The 20,801-nt window shown below is 53.0% G+C and overlaps 1 protein-coding gene across 16 annotated transcripts in view; it reads right to left on the bottom strand.

The window, feature by feature from the left end:
- Nucleotides 1-12,682: 12,682 nt before the first annotated feature.
- AGAP1 (ArfGAP with GTPase domain, ankyrin repeat and PH domain 1) overlaps nucleotides 12,683-20,801 on the bottom strand; it is a 315,433-nt gene continuing 307,314 nt past the window's right edge. For all 16 annotated transcript variants that reach the window (XM_048310096.1, XM_048310097.1, XM_048310099.1 and 13 more), the window contains one exon: nucleotides 12,683-20,584. In XM_048310096.1, the coding sequence (XP_048166053.1) occupies nucleotides 20,381-20,584 (204 nt within the window). In that variant the 3' untranslated portion in view covers nucleotides 12,683-20,380. The remainder of the gene's footprint in view (nucleotides 20,585-20,801) is intronic.

Raw genomic sequence — 20,801 nt, 5'->3', positions numbered from 1 at the left:
AACAACAACAACAAAAAACCCACCAGAAAAAAAAAACTAAAAAACCACAAAAAAACCCCCAAACCAAACCCTGCGCGAGCGCGTGGCAAATCGAACTTTAAAGCAAAACTTTCCACTCACCGAGAGCCTGCGAGGGGAAGAGGCTTGGGAACTGTTTGGGTTCGGAGCAGGGAATATCACACGCTGGAAGAGACACACAAACACACACACACACAGAGATATTTATTACGCGGCTGCCCCGCTTTGGACACCCTTGTGCTGCCTTGGCTGCGATGGGCACGGCGGATGCGGAGCGCTGCCGGCGCTGGATCCCCCTCACCGGAGCATCCCCAGCGAAACCCGCGGCGCCTTTAGCCATCTTTGGGGTTTTCTTTCTTATTCGGGGGCGAAAGGTAAAAAAAAAACCAACAAAAACAAAAAGACAAGCGAACAAACAAACAAAATAACCTGAAAGAAAACTCAGAGTTTCATTTCATGCCTTTTTTATTGTTTGGTTTTATTGCCGATGGCTGAGTGGCAGGCACTGGGGGATGAGTTTTTAAATCTTTTTTTTTTTTTTTTTGCCTGGCTTTCTGTCGATTTGGTTTGCCTATTCTTACCAAGCCATGTTTAAAGGAGAGAAAGAGAGGGAGGGAGGGGGGAAAGGCAAAAAAAGAAAAAAAAAAAAAAGCAGCACGATCCTCACTATTGTGTTTAATTTATTTCAATGTAGCTTATTTCCTTATAAGTTATGAAATTTAAAAGCAAACTAAGTCTTGTGAATAAAAACCGACAAAGAAACAAAAAAGACTTACAAAAAAAAAGACTAAAAAAAAAAGCCCTGCAGCCCCCGGCTGTTCTGTCCAGGATTTGGCGTGGAGCTGATTTTCTTCTCCCCTCCTGCGCTGCCGGAGCAGAGCGATGCTGCTCTCGCCTGTAATTTTTTTTTTTCTTTTTTTTTTTTCTTTTTTCTTTTTGCGAAGCCACATTTATTGCCGGGGAGCGGGTTGGGAGGGGGAGCCGGGTGGAAAACTTTCTTCTTTTTTTCCCTTTTTTTTTTTTTTGAAGGATGAGAAAGCTGGGGAAAAGCTGTTTGTGTGACTAGACGGGGATGGCCGCGGGGGTGGGGGGCAGGAGCACCCCCGCATCCTCCCCCAGCAGCCGGCGGGTCCCCGGCTCCCCATTTAGGGGGTCCAGCCGCTGCCTCCCAGCCCCGTGTTTCGCGGGGGGGGGGGGAGGGGGCCGCCTCTCCCACCCCCCAGCCCCGTGTTTGGGGGTCCGGTCGCTCCCCCCCAGCCCCGCGCCCGTTTTCGTTGCGCCGGGACCGGATCGGAGGGGTGGGAGGGGTCGGGGCTGAAGGGTCCCGCGTCCCCCCCCCTTCCCTTCCCGCATCCTTTTCATCCCTTTTTTTTTTTTTTTTTTCCCCTCTCCCCATTATCCGCATCCCAGCTCCATCCGTGCCGGTGCCACCGTGACATTGGCGGCGGCGGCGGCGATTTGGAATTTAAAATGCAATTTTCCCGAGGAAAACGGAGTGCGGTGCGGGGGGGGGTGGGGGAGTTATTAAAATTAAACCGGGGGGATCATTCGGTCCCGGGCCAGGCTCCCAGGCTTGGCCGGGTCACATCGCTTGCTGCCCTCGCGCTTCGTCATTTATTTATTATAATGATAGTAATTAATATTGTTAGTATTATTTTGCTGGGGTCGGAGGGGGTTGGCGGCGGCTCCGGGGGTGCATCGGGGGTGGAGGGGTTCCCCGTCCCCATCAGCCGCTCCCCAAAAATGCACGCCCCCGGTCAGCATCGCCGCCGGCCCCACGGGCAGCCGCGGACACGCGGGGATCAGCGGGAAAACACGCGCAATTCCAGCTTTTTCCGCAGCCGCCGCCACTGCCCGCTCCTTTAAAAAAGCGGATTATTCGTCATCGTCCTAATAACAATAATAATAATTTTTGGTTTCGTTCGTGCGCGGGGAGAGGCCGGGAGCCGCGGGACACGCGTGGGACAAACGCAGCCGTGCCACCCCCTGGCCTCGGCTGCCCCGGCGCTCGCTGCTCCTCTTCGGAGCGCTTCTGAAAAAAAAACCAAAAAATGATCTCTGGAACTGCTTGAATTTATTTCGGGTGGCTTCTGGTGCGCGGAGGATGCTGCCCGGCCAGCACAGCGCCCTGCAGCCGGCTCGGTCGAGCGGCAGCGCGGCTGTGCCCCCCCCCAAAACGGGGTGCAGCCCCCCGCTGGCCGTGCCCCCTCCCGGGGGGGGGTGAGTGCTGTATTTTAGGGAGGAGCAGCTGCTCCTCAGCCCCGTCCCCCCCGGGGCATCCCTCCCTCTCCAAGCCCCAGGCAGTGGGAAGTTATTTACTCGGCGGGTTGGGGTCCCCCGTTGCCCCCCCTTTATCCCAGGAGTGGGGAGCGGGGCTGGAGGGGGAAGCCCCGGGCCGGGGGCCGGAGGAGAAGGAGATAAACAAGCGAGGGGGTTGATAGCTGTCATCATCACCATCATCATGGCTTTCATTTGGCTGCCTAATGAGTCAGATCACAGGCAGAGAGAAAAATTGTCAATCGCCCAGGCTCTAATGAATTTTTTTGCAAATTGTAATCAAGCCAGGCCGTCTCAGCTCGCTGATTAATGAGACCCAGGAGGCCCGGCCAGCACCTCAGCTTTTTATTCCATCCCGTCCTCCCTGCACTAAATTAACAGCAACTTGTCTGAGCTTCAAATTAACTCCCAATGATTAATTCTGATGGGGGGGTCTGAAGAATAGCTCGTCCTAATAGGCACTGGCCTCTGATGCTGTTTGAAATTAATACACTTCCCCTTTGGCTGCCGGCTTTAATCCAAGGTTGGGTTTTGACATCACTATATTTGTTGTTACAATAAATTCCTCTTACATCTGCAGATCAAATAATTGCGGTGCTCGGGGAGCGCGGCAGCTCCGCACACCCAAAGTCGGAGGGGAAGCAGAGCCGCCCGCTCCTCTGCTCCTCACCTCCAGCCAGCCTCAGCAAAACCCCCGCTTTAGATTTATCTACAAATTCTTATTTTGAAGGCGCTGCCGGCTCGGCAGCACCGGGATGCGGCGGCCGGAGGAGGCGACCCCTGAGCGGCGGGGCCGGGATGGCGCTGCCTCGCTCCTAAATAAGACATCACCGCTTTTAAATCCCCCCCCCTCCGTCACCCTCTCGCCGCAGTGACCCGGCAAACTCACCGCATGCCAGGGCTGCCGCAGAGACCCGGCAAACTCAGCGCAGCTCGGCCCGGGGGGGCGGCCCTGGGAGCGCGGCGCTCCCTCGGAGAGGGCAGCGCTGCCTCCCGCCCTGGTTCTGTTTGTATTGACTTAATTGGTTTAATTATTTCAGCTGGGACCGGCCGGGCTGGGGCTTTGTGCCTCTTTACCTGCCCCTGCTGCCCCCGGGGACGCGGCTGCCCCGGCGACAAGGACACTTTTGTGCCCGGCCGGGGGTGCTGGACCCCCCCGCAGGTGGGGTCATCCCCGGCGAGCATCCCCCGAAGCGGGGCTGACCCCAATACCTGGAGAGAGGGGCGAGGGGGTCTGCACTCCCTTGGGGATACCCTGCCAAAGGACTGAGCATCCTCCCCGTTCCCCCACGGGTGGAAGTTGCCCTTTGGAAGAGGCCCGCACCCCTCAGGACTCGCTGTCCCACAGGATTGTGTCGCGCTTCCACGGGGCCGTATCCATCTCCATCGGCGCTGGGGAGAGCGATGGGGCCGGGAAGCGGCCGTCGATGCAAATCTCCGCCGTCACCGTCATAAAGCACCCGGCACCCTGACACACAAAAGCAACACCATATGTACCAAGACAACCTGTATGAATTATAAATTGCATCGTAAAAATTGATTGCCTATCCCAACCCTTCGGAAACGCGGGCGGTGCGGAGGGGGCAGAAACACCCCCCCGGCACCGGGAGGGGACGCTGTGCCCGGCCACCCCGTGTCCCCCGAGGGTGCCGGGTCCCTTCCGTCCCCTCCCGCCGCCGCGGGATGCTCGCCCGCCCCTTGCTTGCTCTTTTCTCCCTCCCGCTACGCCTGGACCATAGAGAGCCTTAATCTATTTATTTCAAGCCACTTCATCCTCTCTGCCGCTTTTGTCCCGGCCCCAGCCTCTGGCTTTGTGGCAGGACCGCTGAGGTTTTAAAAGCCCCTTCCCCTATAGTTTGAGGTCTCCTTGGCTGCCTGAATGACAATGGCTGAAACAGGATTACACTGACCTGATCCTATTAAACTCGCCAATCGATCTGTGCCGCCCTCCCTCCGGCTCCGCAAACTTACTCGCCCAACTTTCCCCGGGGCTCAGCCTGGGAAGAGGGAGAAGCCAAAGGCCGCCTTTCCGAGCAGGCCCGATGGAAGAAGGAAGGAAGGATGGAGGGATGGAGGCTACTTTTGGTTTGTTGGTTTGTTGCCTTTTTTTTTTTTTTTTTTAATGCAGCCACGTGGATTTTAAACCTCTGCTTCATCTCCCAGCATCTCCAAATTAAAAGGCGGCGTGACTGCCAGCTCTGGCAGGAGATGGAGTCGAACCCATAAAAATCAGACGGAAAGGGGGTAGTTTAGCAAAAAAGCAAAATGGAATGCCCACAGAATTCTGTAGAATTCGCACAGATTTTAGCTACGAGCAAAACCCTCCGCTGTGGGCAGCCCTGCCGGCCGCGGGGCACCTCGGGCCGCCTTCCGCCTTTTACAGCCAACCCAACGTGAGGGAAAACCCTGGGAATCAACACCCTGCACCCCTCCGTGCCGCAGGGAGAGCCCCGAGCCTGCGGGGTGCGCCTGGAGCCGGGACAGCGCCCTGAGCATCTCCCCGAGGCCGCTCTGCGCCCGGAGCGCCCCCGGCACGGCCAGCAGCGAGTCCCTCGTCCCTTTTCTCTGCGACAGGAGCGGAGCGAGAGGAGCGCGGCCGCAGCTCCAGGTTTTCCTGCTCAGCGGGCGCTGGGAGCGGCGGCGATGCTGCCGGGGACGCGGAGGCTCCGCGCCGCCTCCTCCGCGCCAGCATCTGCGGGGGAACGGGGGCCTGGAATTAATCCGCACCCGTCCTCCCCCGGGAAAATAATTACGAGGCAGGGGAATGGTCTGAAAATGGCAGTGAAATATGGGGTGTTTACGCTGACCTGCCAGGATGACTGAATTAGCGGCGAGGGGCCGGAATGAGTGGCAAAGGGCCCATCGCCGACTCCGGAGGAGCGCTTTTAATGCTCAGATCCTATTAATTAACGGAGCAAAAGACAAACCGGGGACTCCCGTTTATAATTTTCCGGGAGAGTGTTACCAGCAGCGAGGAGCTGACTCTGTGGTGCCAAGTGCCTGGAGCTCCCAATCTTCTCCAAAAGGTGCCAAAATGGCCTCCCCAAAAGGGCCATTAGCAGTGATTTAATTTTTTTTTTAAGTTAGCATGTCTTGATACTGTCCGAAGTGATAAAAACTGCAAGTTCCTGGGTATAAACAGAAATCTTTGCTGTTTTCCTCCCTGTTGTGATCCTCTTCAAGATGTCTAGTTTTGCTGCGAAAGCATCCAGACTCGGAGAGATTGTGGGAAAACGTGGGTTTGGCCCCAAAACCCCTTTGAGAAGTATCTGCCTCCCTTGCTGGCATTCCCAGAACAGCCAAAAGAAGCCATGGGCATCGTTATACAAATGAAGGAATTGCTCTTCTTATTTTTTTGCTGGCAGCTTTGACTCAAAGCAGCCCAGTCGGCTTCTTTGGGCACCAGCAACATCTCTTGACCCCAAATCCTCCTGCACACATCCCTGAGGCATCCTCGGGGCGTGCCCCATCACCCCAAATGTGGCAGCTGGGGGTAATACACCTTATCAGATACACAATTCCCCCGCAATTCCTAGATGAAAACCACCAGGTCACCCTCCTGCCTGAATTCCATGCCCTGCACCAGACTTGGAAGGCACCTCGGAGTTTTTAAGGAGCTTGGTTTCCCTCCACGCTGCTTGAAAAAAAAAAAAAAAAAAAATTATTATTTTTGGTCTTAGTGCTTTTCACCCAAAACACCAAAAGGATTTGGGTTGAAATTCTCTCTCCCCCACCTCAAACTCCAAGCCAGCCCCTCAGATTGCAGCAACACACCCCAAATAATTTAATCTCTGCCCAGTGCCAATGGCAAGGACCAGGGCAGAGCTCCCCAGCCCAACCAGCGCCGGCAGCTTCCTGTCCCCATTCCCGCTCTGCACGGAGGGGATGGATGACAGCAGAGACCTTCTGCTAACCTGCAGCTGTGCCACTGAGCCCCGAACATTCACAAATAATCTCCCCATCGCTCAGAAGCCATTTGGGCTTTCCTGAGCCTCGTCACAGCTGTGGGCTTACAGGATCTGTCAGAAACATTGTCCCCCTGAATCAGGCTTGTGGTCATTTTTAAGACACACATCTGTGTTTTTTTTCTTAACCAGATGCTGGGCTCCGAAGCCCATGGCTGCTATTTCTTCCCCCTCCCCAATTATTTTCCTATTTCCCCGTTTCCAGAGCGGCAGTAAGTCCCCGTGAAAGGAGGGTAATGGGAAGGCTCTCTCCGAGAGAAATTGTTAATTTGGGATTTATAAAGGACTTTCCTTAATGAATAATAGTTGAGATCGATCTGTCTTCCTGCCTTGTTCTGCAAAGTAACATTTGTAAAGTAAGGTGATCCCAATTACTCCCTCTAATAACCCTCTCCAGAAGAGATTTCAGAGCCGCAGCCATGAATCCTCTGCTCCCCTGGTGCCAGGAGCATCCCCTGCTTCCAGGGCTTTCTGGATCCATCCAGCTCACAATCCCCCACCTCCCTGCCTGCTGTGGATCAGCTCCATCACCAGCAGGCCCTGCAGGATCATGGAATCACAGGAGGGGTTGGGCTGGGAGGGACCTCAGAGCTCATCTCATTCCACCTCCTGTGCCATGGGCAGGGACCACCTTCCACTAGCCCAGGTTGCTCCAGGCCCCGTCCAGCCTGGCCTTGGACACTTCCAGGGAACCAGGGGCGTTAACAGCTTGGCATCCCAGTGGATAGAGAAGGGTGGGGAAGTGCCACGCTGGCGCTGTCACCCCTTGTCACCAGGGTGCCAGGTCCAGAGAGGTCACAGCGCCCGGTGCTCCAACCCCCGCCCACCTCCCGGCTTGTCAGAGAGAGGGGTGACTGGGAAACCACTCAATTATTGCCCAGAAGTGCCTTCACAGGAGAAAACACCGCCACTGAAGGGCCCTTGAATCAACAGGAGGGTGGCAGCTCGGGCATCGATCCGGCAGCTCGAGCCAGGCAGGCTCTAAGGAGAAGCAAGGCCTTTTTTCCTTACTTTTTTTTTTTTTTTTTTGCTTAAAATATGGATCCATTACAGATCAGAGCCAACTAACGAGGTGTGGGGGTGTCTTCTCCTTCTCCAGGTCTTCAGCTGGAGACTGGATTGCTTCAGGGAATTGATGCTTTAGCCAAGAGTGGGTTTTTGCCTGCTCCAGCTGTTTTCCTCCCTTTTCATCCTGCCTCCCTTCCCTTTGCTTCCTCTCCACAGCAGGGAACGAAGGTGTGGAAATGCCATTCCCTTCCCTCCTTTCCTTGTTGTCATCCCACATCTCTGTCCCAACAGCCAGAGGTTGGTGGGACATCTGGAGGGCCAGGAGCCAAGGATGGGAATTTTCCCCCATGCTTTAATTCCTGCTTCCCTGGCTCCCCAAACACTTGGGAGAGAGACCCTCTCTGGCACATCACCTGTGCTGCCCCTTCTCCTTTGCCTCCACTCAAACAACATCCTGCATCAGCTCAGAGATGCCCCAGCATCCAGGGAACACTAATGCCACCTTTCCAGTAATTCCAGGGGAAAAGAAAAATCCAGGAAAATTCACCTTAATTTTTTTCTTTTTTCTTTTTTTAAAAAGCAAAATAAATTTCTCTTTCAAATCCCTTCCGCGCTGCTGGAGGGAACTAAGAAGCACAAGTTGTAAGAGCCTCGCTCTGGGTCACCTTCAGAAGAGGTGACCCACGCACGACACTGCCTTTGGATGCCTCGTCCCTGCTCCAAGGACTATTTTGGGTGTTTGAGCTCTGCTCCGCTGCCCGAGTGCAAAGAACTCGCTCCTTTCCTCTGGCTGCCCGCAAACACCGTCCCCCTGGTGAGCCAGAGCTGCTCTGAGCCGGCCACGGCGCTCAGACCTTCCCTCAGCTCGCAGGGAGGGGATGCAGCATCCCAGCTCTGGATGCCGGCTCCGGAGAGCGCTGGAGAGGATGAAATCCCGAATTATTTGTTCACCTGGCACAAAGCTCGGCGCTGCCAGCATTAACTGGCCGGGCCGATTAGTGGCAGCCATCAGCCAATAAATAAATTGGAACCATCTCCAGACCTGATTAGCTTGCTAATTAAGCTCAGTTACGGGGAAATCTGCAGTCAATCAGCCCGGCCATTACCAGTTGGATCTGCAGAGCGGGAGCTGGGAATGCTGCACCTCTGCTGGGAAGGAGGAGGAGGAGGAGGAGGAGGTGGGGAGCGAGCTGGGGCTGGGGAGGAAGGTGGTGCCGCACCCCCTTTCCTCAGCAGCGGTCCGAGAGGTTCATCCAGCCGGGGGGATGCCCCACAGCCCCCGCTCCTGTCGGGGGGGTTGTCCCGCTCTGTGTCACTCACCCGGCAGCACAATCCCTATCCAGTCCACCAGCTCCCCAAAACCTGCAGGATTCAGAGACTCTTCCAAAGACAGCGAGCTCGGAAGGGTGAAAGCAGGCCTGGGAGGGCGCAGCTCCTTTTTTTGGCTGCTACAGGCTGCTCAGCCCTTCTCTCGTGGCAATTTGCAGCTCTGACTCCTCCCGGTGGCTCCCAGCTCTTCGCAGGCAGCGCCTGCGGACCCTCACGAGGATGCCGAGGAACATCTTCATCCCAGCACAGGGATTTCATTTCTCCCGGAAGGGTCATCCAACATCCTCGGTCTGGCCCAAAGCAGAGGTGGGATTTCCATGCCAGGGTCCATCCGGTGCTGGCAGCGTTGCAGGATGAGGTGTTGGGGTATTTGGGAACCCCCCTGCTCCCTCCTGCTGCCAGCGGGCATCGGGCTGGATGCTTTTCTCTCCATCTCATCCTTCTCTGGCTCTGGCAGCTTGAGGCTGCTTCAGAGCCCAGCCTTTGCTTCATTAGACCGAAATTCCTGGCCTTTGATTCCCGCTAATCCTCCCAAATGGCGCGGATCGTTTGCTCCTGCACCAAAATGCCGATTTGTTTTACCGCAAGAAGCCATCAGGAGAGTCTCTTCCACCGAGCGACGAGCAGCCCTCGGTGTCAGCAATTCCTGAAAGGCTGCAGCAAACTCCAGAGATTTTTGTGTCTTCCCTGGAAGCCCCGGGTCAATCCCTGAGCGCCGGGAAAGCTCCGCATCCCTCCTGGCCCTCGGCACAGCATCACCTCTCCTCTCCTCTCCACCACTTCAGCGCTCCTCATCCTCCCTTTGGAAGTCTCCCCGGCTTCCAAACAAACAGGTCTGGGAGTCGGGGAGCGGAGAGGGCAGAACGCAAATAAATAAGTGCTAATTGCTGGCGCTGGGCGTCAAACGGCGACCGCGAGCGCATTTATTGGGCAATTAAGGGCTTTACTGGGCATTAGGAGAGATCAAGGAGTGCCTGGTGGGATTCCCAGCCTGCCTGGGATGGTGGTTTTCCCACTGAGCTTCCAGTGGTTTCACCAGGAATAGCCACCTTTCCCTCCCGGTCATTCCCGCAGGCTCCGCTCTCCCTTTGTGGTTGGGTTTGATGACCTGAAAGGTCTTTCCCAGCCGGAATGGTTCTCCCAAGTCACGTTCTGGGCGTTGCTCAGGCCGGAATTGCGAGGCTTCTCCAGGGAAAAATCACAATTCCTGCGAGCGTCACCTGCCTGAGATCCAGCCCAGAAACAGAAGGGAAAAGGGAACAGGGATGAGCTCAAAGGCCGGGCTCGGTGTGGGACGTGCCCGAATTTCGGCGGGGTTTTTCCCAGCCAGGGTAACACCAAGTTCCAGTGGGAGGCGTTGGGTGCCCGTGACAGGAGGTGGGAACAGGAGGAGCTTCCAGGTCCCTTCCAACCCAAACCATTCCGTGTGGGATGCCGTGGGTGTTCAGAGCTTTCCAGGGATTCAGGGGATCGGCCAAATTGATGGAAGAGAAATCCACTGAGGATCACTAAACTCACTGAAAGCAGGTGACTCGGCAGTCCCTGAATTTTCACGTTCCAGGCTGGGGAAATCCATGGCAAAAACCCCATAAAATCAGATTTCAGACACCTCCAGCTCTGGCTTTTGGCCACAGGTGGGGAAATAAAGACCTGGCTCTTTGAGGTTACTCTTACCTGATCTCCACGAAGCATAAAATGTTTTCTTTTGTTTAGAAAACAGTTGGATCTGGGTCCCTTCTGGAAAACAAAGCTGTTTATCAGGAAGAGTCAGCCCCATCCCACCACCTCGGAGCTTCCCGTCCTTTTCCCCATCGCTCCCTTCACACCAGTCTGCATTTGTGTTAAAAGAACAAATAAAAACCAGCAGAACTGCCCAGGGAATGTCCTGGACGAGGGCTAAAAGCGGGGGGGTACCTATGGAGTGAGAATCTTGTGGGCTCTGGAGCTGGTGCTCCCAGCATCCCTCAGAGCGAATCCTTTGGAGGCAGGGCTGGGAATGCACAGCAAGGCCTCACGGCAGAGCTGCACTTTGGGCTTTTTAGGAATTACTTTTCCTCTTAAAAAAAAAAGGGGAAAAAAAAAAAAAGGGGGATGTTTCCCCCACTCCCATTACGGGAATCAAGAGTTTTCCTCCCAAACCCCTTCCTGACCCCTGTTGCTTTGCCGTAGGATTGTTTCTTTTTTCCCGAGGCATCAGTGGATGCCACCAGCTGGGAGCGTTTCGGGGGTACACAGGGGTGGGCTTAGGGTAAGGTGAGGAATGTGGGCATGAAAGGCATCCTCAAATCTGCTCCACCATCCCTGAGCACCAGGATCTTCCAGGGGAAGCCAGATCTTAGGAGGGTTGTTAGAGAGAGAGAGCAGCCAGCCGTGCCCATCACAGAATCAAAACCCACATCCCTTCAGGAGAGCAAAGGAGGGGAGGGACAGATGGTTCCTAAAAAAAGGAGCACTACTACAGCTTTACACCCAGGGGGAATCCAAACCAAGTTCTCCCACGCTGGAAGTTCACATTTCAAATCCAGAAGGGGAGAACACAAAGCCCCCAGCTCCTGTCTTGGTGCTGGTGGGGTTGGATGGGGTGGGGAAACCTTTCAGGAACAAAGGGGTGCAGCTGCTGTGTGACAAACCAGCCATGTGACCCCCGAAAAAGGGGGAAAAAAGAAAACCCACAAGCAGTCCTGTGGCTTTTCATCCCCCACGGTGCTGCTGGAGCCTCCCTGGAGCACTTGGAAATGAAGAGCAGGGAAAGAAACAGGAAAGTTTCCCCAATCCCCGTGTGACAGGACAGGTGGGAGACTGGATGGGCAATAACCCAAGGAAGGAACAAATTCAGGCCAAGGCACAGCAGGCCTAGGAGATAAATCCCAACCCCCCAAATCCCACGCTGTGGCAGCCCCACTCAGACCACGAGGATACAGCTTCACCGTTCCACCCCTGCCCTGGTTTTCTCTGGAGCAAGATCTGCACTGGTGCCCTGTGGGACATCTCGTCCCTCCTGTGTGGCTTTGCCTGTGCTGCTCTTTGGGGTCATCAGTGTCAGGTGTGAGCCCAGGGAAAGAGACAACCCCAGTGTGCTGCTTCTCCCTCTTCTCCAGGGAAATCCCCCACTTTTCCCACCTTTCCTCATCTCTGAGCACCCCTAACTTCTCTGTGGTGGGACAAGCAGAGACGGCCAAACCACAGCACTGCTGTCTCTCTCCATGGTGGCCTTGCAGATCTTAAATCTCTCGTTTCATTCTTCACACCAGGGCAGGTTATTGAAATCACGTTTAAGTCATCATTTTCCCCCTTCAATCGCACATTTACGGAATTTTAGCTGCTCTTCTCCACGGACCCACACAGATCTCCCAACCTTCTTACATTATTTCTTCCTGCAGGGACCCTTCCAGTGAGTTCCCAGTCTGCCCTGGTGAAAACCCAGCACCTCCTGCTTCCCTCTCCATCCCACCCCTCCACCACCTCCTGTTTGTCTTCTCCTTGAGCCTGCTCCGATTCCTGGCTTCTCCTCGGGACGAGACCTCAGAAACTGTAAATGAAAGTCAGTCAGCTGCCCCTCGTTCAGGGCTTTGGAACAGCTCCTTCAGAGAAGCCTTGTGGAGAGCCACGGCTTTTCCCTCCAAAGAAGTGATTAGGCCATACCACATCCTGACCTTAAAGATGTTTTATTATTCTTACTTTAAGTGATCATTCCAACCAATTTAGCAGATACAGATGTGACCGTTAGCGGCCTAATTCCTTGGATCACCTCCAGAGAGTCTTAAAGCCAAGGTGCAACATTTACTGCTGCCTTCCTCGGGGAGAGTAACTGTTTTTAATGAAAGCTCCCATATTTTTGGCTGGAAGACCTGTCACTCACTCCACAGGCACTTCCAGAACTCTTGGATACCCACCCATTACGGCCCGGCTGACTTATTGCTTCTTCATTTATCAATTTGCACCATTTACTGGCTCTTCTGATGTTCCAGGTCTGGGATAATCCCTCATCTTTACGGCTGGCAAGGGGTGACAGGATCTGAGCAGTCACAGGAGGAGGAAGCAGGTGGGGCTTAATAAAACCACGAAGACTCAAGCAAAGAACAAGCTGCGCCCAACAGGTTTTGTTGTCTTTATTAGAAAGAGACCTATCCAATATAGCAGCCTCTCTCTGCAGTACTTTACAGCTTTTTTTGTTCCTTTTTCATTTTTAATTTTTATTTTTCATTATTCAGAATACTGTACAGCTGACACAAAAAATCTCGACGTGGAGGGAGAGAGAGAGAGAGAGAGGAAAGGGGAACATAATACAAACTGGCATACTTAATCAAACCCAAATCATAGGAACCAACGAGCAAAGTGAAATGTTTGTCAATCGGTTTAATTACAGTACAAACAATATAAATAAAGCATCATCGAGTCATTGTAAAACAAACTTGCTGAATGAGGTAATATAAAAACAACAACAAAAGACCTTTTTTTTTTTTCTTTTTTGTTTTTTAGAATTTCCACACGGTCTCGTCATCATTTGTACATTACTATGTACAGAAACAGAAAACAAAACAAAAAACCCAAACCCCGACAACCCCAAAACTTGCTGTAAAGCCTGCCATGTGCTAGGTATCTCTGCAGGTATCCCTACTCACCTGGGCTCCCTTCCTCCCCATCCCAACTGGAAAGACAAACACCACGAAGACCTGAAAGACGTGGGGAGGGGGCTGAACACAAAATGCAGCCTTTGGAGGGAAGAAGGACAGCGCCCGCATCCGCTTCCCCACAGCGCTTCCCAAAGGAATGGTGCTGCTGGGATTGAACCTCCAACCACAAGCTGGCAGGAAGCAGGGCCAAGCTCTGGCCTCAGAGAGGTCGGGACACAGCCCGACTCTGCCACCTTGGAGCTGCTCGGGTGGGAAAGCGTTTGGGATGCGCTCAAATCCTGCCGAAGCTGAGGGGTTCTGAGGCAGCAGGAGCTGCAGATCTAAGCTCCTGGCCATTCCAGGCTGAGTCAAACCAGCCCAGAACAAGTCCCTGGTGTTTTAGGAGATGCTGCTCTCCCAAATTCCCCCTCAGCTGGTGCACCCACGTGCAGTCTACAAGTGAAAGGCGCTCCTGCCAGTGACACAGTAAAGGGAGCTGGACCCAACGCACGCAGTTCCCTGGAAACTTGGGACTTCCACGGAGCTGTGTGCTTTCCAGAGGATGGGCACACCCTCTTCTCCTCAGTAGATTCCATGGAGAATCCAGCTGAGTCCCTGGTTACCTCAGGAAAAAACGCCTGGAGGGGTTTTCAACAAACTTCCAAAGGAGAGAAGGAGCGGGAAATGGAAGATCCTCCCATCCTTTCTGCACGCCCAGACGTTCCCCTCACCACAGCTCCTCCCTGCCCTCTCCCTGTGGATTGTCCCTGGCAGGACAAGGAACCAAAGCCAGGGCAGAAATGGTGTGAACAACACTGGGTCAGGTGGTCCCAGCCTGCAGCACCCGAGCCCACTGCAGCTGAGGTTTGGGGCTCCCAAATTTTGGAGCCGGTCATGGCCAAGAACACGTGGAGGGAGAGATGAGGAGCTGCCCTGGGGGAAGAACCCAGCTGGAGACAGCTCTTAGGAACACCTCACTCAGGAACATCTCCCCGTTATCCTGAGCAGCCCCAAAAGGCAGCGGGACCCAAAGTGTCGCCGAATCCCCTACAGCTCACTGGTCCCCACGCTCAGATTCAGCCAGGAAGGTGGGTTTCAAGCAGATTTATATGGAAAAGGGCCTCTGAAATGCAAGACTCTGTCCTTTCCACCTTCACAATCTCCTTCCCTGGCGCTTCCCACCCCCAGGGCTGGCGAGCTGGGATTTCTCCTCTGCAGCAAGGGAGGGATTTCTCCTCCCCAGTCCTGGAGGCCAAGTTCAAGGTTCTCTCAAGCTGAATGTTGCTGTCTGAAGGAGACGGATTTTCGGAAAACCTCTGAGGCTGCACCAAGCCCGGATCAAGTCATCTCCCTGCATCTCTCCATCCCTCAAGCCAGTGTCCCCCATCCTGCCTCCTTGGAAGGGGCTGGGCTGACTCCAGCTGGGAAACTCGCCCTTTTGGAAGCATCCAACCAAACCCTGGCTCCAGCTCCTGATAGTCATTAAGGGGATTCCCACAACCACTGGGAGCGGGGTGAGGAGCAGGCACCAGCACACACACAGCAAGTGCAGAGTGACCTCCAGGTGACACCTGAGGGCTCAGAACACCCTGACTGCACTTCATCCACTGGTTCAACTCAGCTCAACCCCTATGCTTGGGATGCAGATGCCAAATAACCCCACACTCAGCACCAAAACCCTTCTTTGGTCCTGCAGGAGTTCGGGGTTTGCCTCCAGCACAGAGGAGACGCGAGCGAGCCGTCTCTGTGAGGGGTTCTCCTCCTCGTACCCTGCAATTCTTGGGGACCAGGAAGTGTTTTTCAGCTACTTAAGCTCTCAGGAACAACAAAAAACCCACATGGATCGGTTCTGGAAAGCGAGGAGTGCACACAAAGGCGCTGAGGGTGCATTCACTGCCAGCAAGCAACGTGGCCACTGTCCCCAAGGCATGCCATGAGACCTCCGAAGCGTCCCCACCCACCCCCCCTTCACATTCTGTACAGAACACACAGGTGAAGATGAGTAGCTCTGAAGCACTGCAAAACAGCCAGTCCTTAGCACTGGAAGCTAAAAAAAACCCCCACATCCAGAAAATCCATGGCTGAGGGAAAGCTGGGGCTCTGCATCCAACAGAACCGAGCGCTGCTGCCCAAATGTGCCGCAGGGGTTTGGGATACAGGCAGGCACGGGGAGATGAAGAGCTTAGAACTGCTGAAATGCACAAAGACATCTTTATTTTATCCATCCACAAGCGAAATTCTCCCCCCTGAACGTTCTGGGAACGGTAGCAAACGATGGGGAGTTCATCCCCCACATCTTGCTGTCACCCTGAAACAAAACATGGGGCCAGAAACATGCGTGGTGATTTGGGGCTGAAGATGGCCCTAAAAAAACCCCCCAAACCGACCTTTTACTTTTCAGGAATCATGCAATTCCCCTCTCAAAACATGAACTATTCACAGCTCCTGAAGATCCTGGCCAAACCCCCTCAAACCTCCCTTTAAAACGTGGGACAGATGCAGTCAAATCAAGGTGAACTGTCCCAATATTTACTTTAAAAACTGGCCCATGCTAAACAACAAAGCAAAACCGACAAATATCCTAAACCAACAAAATCACCCATCTATACAGCTTTGGATGTTTTGCTCTATGACCTCTGCTATTTTTTTTCTCAAACAGGAGATTATCTTCCAATAAAACCATTCCAGCCAACCTTCTTTTTTGGTAGCTTAGAACTCAAAACTCATCGCAGAACCTCTTCATCTGGGGTAGTTCAGTGTTTCTGTTCTACCTTGAAAAGAACTTTGCTCCAGAGTGTTTTTTATCTTTCTCCCGTGATGCAGCAAACACAAGAAGGTCCAAAACCGTGTTTTCTACGCCATAAATGTTACCCACAAACCATCAAGAATGGAAGGCGTGCAACTGAGGATCCAGGCCCAACAGGCAGAGATCCCACCCTAAGGATCGGTGTAGCAGCCTCTGGAGGGGGAAGGAAGATGCCTGGCGATGAGACAAGGATGGGGAAGTTGTCTCCTCTCCAGCCAAGCTGCCCCAGGTTTGGTCCCCAACGCTCTGCTCCCTTCCCTCGAGTGCCCCCCGCGGGCAACAACCACTTAGCCAAACACGAAACGACCATTTCATCAACAATAAACCCCAAAAACCATCCCTGTTAAGGTGCAAAGGCGGCTCCCCGAGACGTTTGGGAAGGGGGACCCCCTTGGGGACCCCCTTGTGAAATCTGTGCTTGTCTCCACTACCACTACTTTATTCTAGAAACTACAAATTACTTCATTTCTCCCAGTCTCCATACAAATATAAAAGCTGAAGCTATTCCAACCCCTAATATAATCTAATTATTCTACATTACAGTGCCGGGGAGATCACTTCCAAGCCCGGACCTGCATTCCCACCTCGACTCCTCTCCCTACATGACTCGGCCTCCTCTGGCCCAGGGAAATCTCCAAGTGCAGCTAAAGCTTCTTTTTATTTTTGCACTAACACACATAATTTAAGGGAAGGGGGACAAGACAGCGAATTAAAACAATATCAATGTTTACATGGTTATTTTACACTGCACCCAATTGCTTCAAAATCCTCTCCACCTTCCAGGAGCTGGCCCAGCTTTCCGAGCAGCACCAAGGTTCTCCGAGCTTTCTTTTTTTTTTTTTTTCCCTCTTCTGCTCCTTTTTTACCACCAAAGTTGGAAACCTGGTAATGGGAGCCCTTGGCCAAATCTCTGCATTGGCAGGACCCTGACTTTTCCCAAGCTTGGGTCTTTTTTCTCCATGAAGAGCAAGGAGAAGCGAAGCCTCCCCGGCAAAGTCCAGGTTCAGGTGTGACACATCCGACTGAATTCCACAGCAATTAGCCAAAGACAGGAGGAAATACGGAAACAGCGACGGCTGACTCGCTTCTGGTGTTTGAGTCATGGATAAAGTGCAGAGGAAGGGGGATTTCAAGGTATCTGGGATGAGGGGAAGGGTTAAGAGGGGGGTGCAAAGACAACCATTGCCACAGATTCTGTTTCCAGAGGAAACAGCTTTTGCTGGGATTTCTTGTGGACTGGGTCACAGTTAGGGATTGTTTTGTTGCCAGCACGCCCAAAGGGTGTGAATGGCCTGGCGAGAGGGTTCCAAAAAAGCAACAGAGAGGGGCTAAACGTGAAACAAGGAGTGGGAGAGGGGTGGGAGAACGCAGCGAAAGCAACGGGAACGACGATTCCTGCCAGGAGACATTGCCGGATTCTGCACCTGGATGGCTCCAAGAGCAGCCTCTGCAAAGTGCAAACACATCCCCTGACGGGCACGGGGAGCTCTCAAAGCCAAGCCCCACCAGGATCCAGCCAAGGAGAGCTTCCTCCATCCCTGCCTTGGTGGGAGGGGTTTCCCCCCTCTCCTCCACCGTGCAAGGAGGGGACGGATCCTGAAATTCCTGTATTACGCTGGAATTTCCTCTCCTGAAATCTGCCTGGCTGCCCTTGTTGCTCCAACATCACCCGCAGCCTTGTGAGAGGAAGGTGGCCCAAAGAGAGCCTTCAATGATGCACAGAAAATAATCTCAACTGGGGGGGAAAAAACCCCAGCTCTGAAACGGAACGTGCACTTCTGAGAACTCTGCCCGCCGTGGGTTTGAAACACTGGACTTGGATTTTGGGATACAAACGCCCTGGATGCTCCTGGGGGGGGAACAGCAGGCAGCTCTAGCACCTCTGGGATTGCCATCCCTGAACCCCTGCTGTGTCAAAGCTCGTGAGCACCAGCACACAGCGGGTTTCACAGCATCCCCCTGCAGCTGCACATCAAGCTGGGCTGTCCCGTCCTTGAGGGACCACCTGGAAGTACCAAAGATCAGGGAGCTGTGTGGGAATGGTGGAGAAACGGCAGCTGAAACACACACCTCTTCTGAATTAAAAAAAAAAAAAAAATTAAAACTATTTAGAAGTATCCCAGTAGGAAAGGAATCAGCTGTGCCTGGTGCAGTCAGCCCAGGCTGGCTGGAGAAAGATTCCCTCCCCCCAAATACTCAGAAGGTCTAGATAACAACAAAGTACAAAAGGACACCACCACCAAAGAGGAAAAGCTGGTCAATATTCCTGTGCTTCCACCTTGAGGCTCATTTTTCTGCCACAATTTTACCTCAAATCCGTAATTTTTCCTTTTTTTTTGGTTTTCCTTAGGATAACCACAGCACATTTTTTCCTTTGCATTTTGTCCCCATTGAGTTTATTTAGCAACTGCTCCTCCCATTTGTGTGCTGAATGAAACCCAGAGCCCAAAGGAAGAGCAGAGGCTTGGGAAATACCCAGCAGCAGGTAGATTTGCAAATTACTGTGCTGTGTGCACCTCGCTGCCTTCACATAATTGCTCCTTTGCCATCGAATTTGGTTGAGTTTCCAACTTTCTCTGTGATAAACCCTCCCCCCCATCCCCACACTGCCATATGCCGTGTAAAGGTAAATAAGGTAAAGCTCACTTTTCTGCCTGCCAAAACCTCGCTTCCCCACGCCAGAATCCTGCTAGAGGGAAGCAGGAGAAGCTGGGATGTGCCTGGTAAGACCAAAACAATCCAATCAAGTATTCAAACTCGGAATTCAAATGAACTGTCCAGGCTCCTTGCACAAGCCATTTTTCTTGCCGAAAGCAGCCGGGCTGGGAGCGGTGCCCTGCCCGCCGTGGTGAAGGCTATCAATTCTGAACTTAATCAAATCTGATCTTCTCCCAGCCAGAATGGGGCTTTTTGTCTTGGCCTGTGAAAGCTTCCTGACTTCTGGAGTAAAATATATTTACAGTGCTGAGAAACAGCCTCTTTTCTCCTTTCTAAAAGATCTCACGCACTGTTTTTTCCCCTTCCCTGTGCCCTGATCTCCTTCTGATATGTTGTTCCACCCAGGCTTTGGGAAGAAGAGTTCACTGCTGGGAACATTATCAATGTACAATGATCTGTAACCCACAGATCCTAACTAGTTGCACATTATTCAGTTCACATCCATTACAGTTTATAAATTAACAGAGATGTCATTTTCTGTACAAAAAAAAAAAAAATCAATGTATATTTACGGTCTTTTTTTTTATTCAAATAGATTTTAAATACATAGAATCTAGAGACACAATACAAAAATCTGTATAAGTTAGGCAATGCATCACAGGAGTGACCAAAAACTCAACACAATTTACCTTGGCAAAATGACAGACCCTATTTCTGCTGGCTGAAAACAACATAAAAAAAAAAAAAAAATTAGCCTTTAATGCGTTTATTAATTTCACCAAACGTACTTGAAATGTTGTTTTCCGTAGCAGTATTCATTATTCCTTTTTGTGTTTCAGGCTTACTCTTATTTATTTTTTCCATTTTGTTTTTACACCAAGGAGACTGCAGTCAAATAACACTCAGCAACTCATTTCCTCTCTTTGGACTGAAAAATTAAACAGATACTAAATTATGACAGTGAATTTAGAAAGGAGGGCTCCAAGGGCTCGAAAGAACATGTCTGAGATAATATGATGCTTCTAAGAATATTGCAATCACATCCAAGCAATCACCGAAGCGTGCCATGTAACTACCTCCTCAGCTAATATGCTTTTTTCTCCGTGATGACTAATCATGTTCTATTAAACAGCAGTAATGCTGGAAGAACTCAACTATACAAGTGTAATGAAGCCAGTATTCTCCCCGGACAGATTAGCTACAACTGATTTGACACATACCATCATAGGAGCTTCAAACCTGACAAACTCTGTGCTTGCTTCTGATTTATGCCGTCAAGCTCTTCAGGAGAAGAGAATGGAAATCCAGGCGTCGCCGCGTTCGGTAGAGGTGAAATGTTCTGATGTGCTTCACTGTCAGCTAGGGAAAGTCACCGGCTCTCCTTCCTTCTCCTGCGGCTCGCCTCTCCCCCTGCCCGTCCCTCCGCGCTCCGGGGGTGCCGCGTGTCCCCTCCGCGTGTCCCCTCCGTGTCCGGCCGCGCCCTCCCGGCCCGGCGGCGGGCACTGAAACAACGGCCTGCTCGGCAGCCCCCCGCGCTCCTCCTCGTCCCCTCGCGCTCTCCAGATTCCGGGTGGGACTCGGGGATGTACCGAAGGGAAAAGGGAGAAGGAGAGTTACCAGACTCACAGAGCGGAGCTGTGATGGGGATGGAGGAATGTGAGGCTGCGGATGTGACTCGGGTCAGCGACTACGCGAGCGAGCTCCCCTCAGATGATGGTGGGCATCCTCCCGCCGCTGTTGTTGCGGTTGTTGTTCTTCCTGGACAGGTTGGGGGTGGCCATGAGGGCGAAGCGCTCGTCGGGGCAGCCGTACTGCAGCAGGACGTCGATGCATTCCTGGCTGGAAGCCTGGCGGGCGTAGGCCAGCGCCGTGTTGCCGTGGGCGTCGCGCGCCATCACGTCCACGCCGTACTGCGGGGGAAGAAGAAGGGCGCCGTTGGAAGCCGGGGTGTTAAAATAGAGGCAGTGGGTTCGGGATGGAGGGGGTTGGATTTAAGGGAGGATGGGGACAGAGAGAAGAAGAAGGAGAGGGCAGGAGACCAGCCTGACAACACGAGCATGGCAGCGCTGAGCCACGTACGGCAGAAATGTTTCTCGAGGGAGGGAGTCTCACGTGTGGGACAAAATC

This window comes from Corvus hawaiiensis, chromosome 7 (genome assembly GCF_020740725.1).
Source record: "Corvus hawaiiensis isolate bCorHaw1 chromosome 7, bCorHaw1.pri.cur, whole genome shotgun sequence".
NCBI lineage: Eukaryota > Metazoa > Chordata > Aves > Passeriformes > Corvidae > Corvus > Corvus hawaiiensis.
Note: the sequence above shows the minus strand (reverse complement) of the source record. Positions and strands in the feature narration are given on the sequence as shown.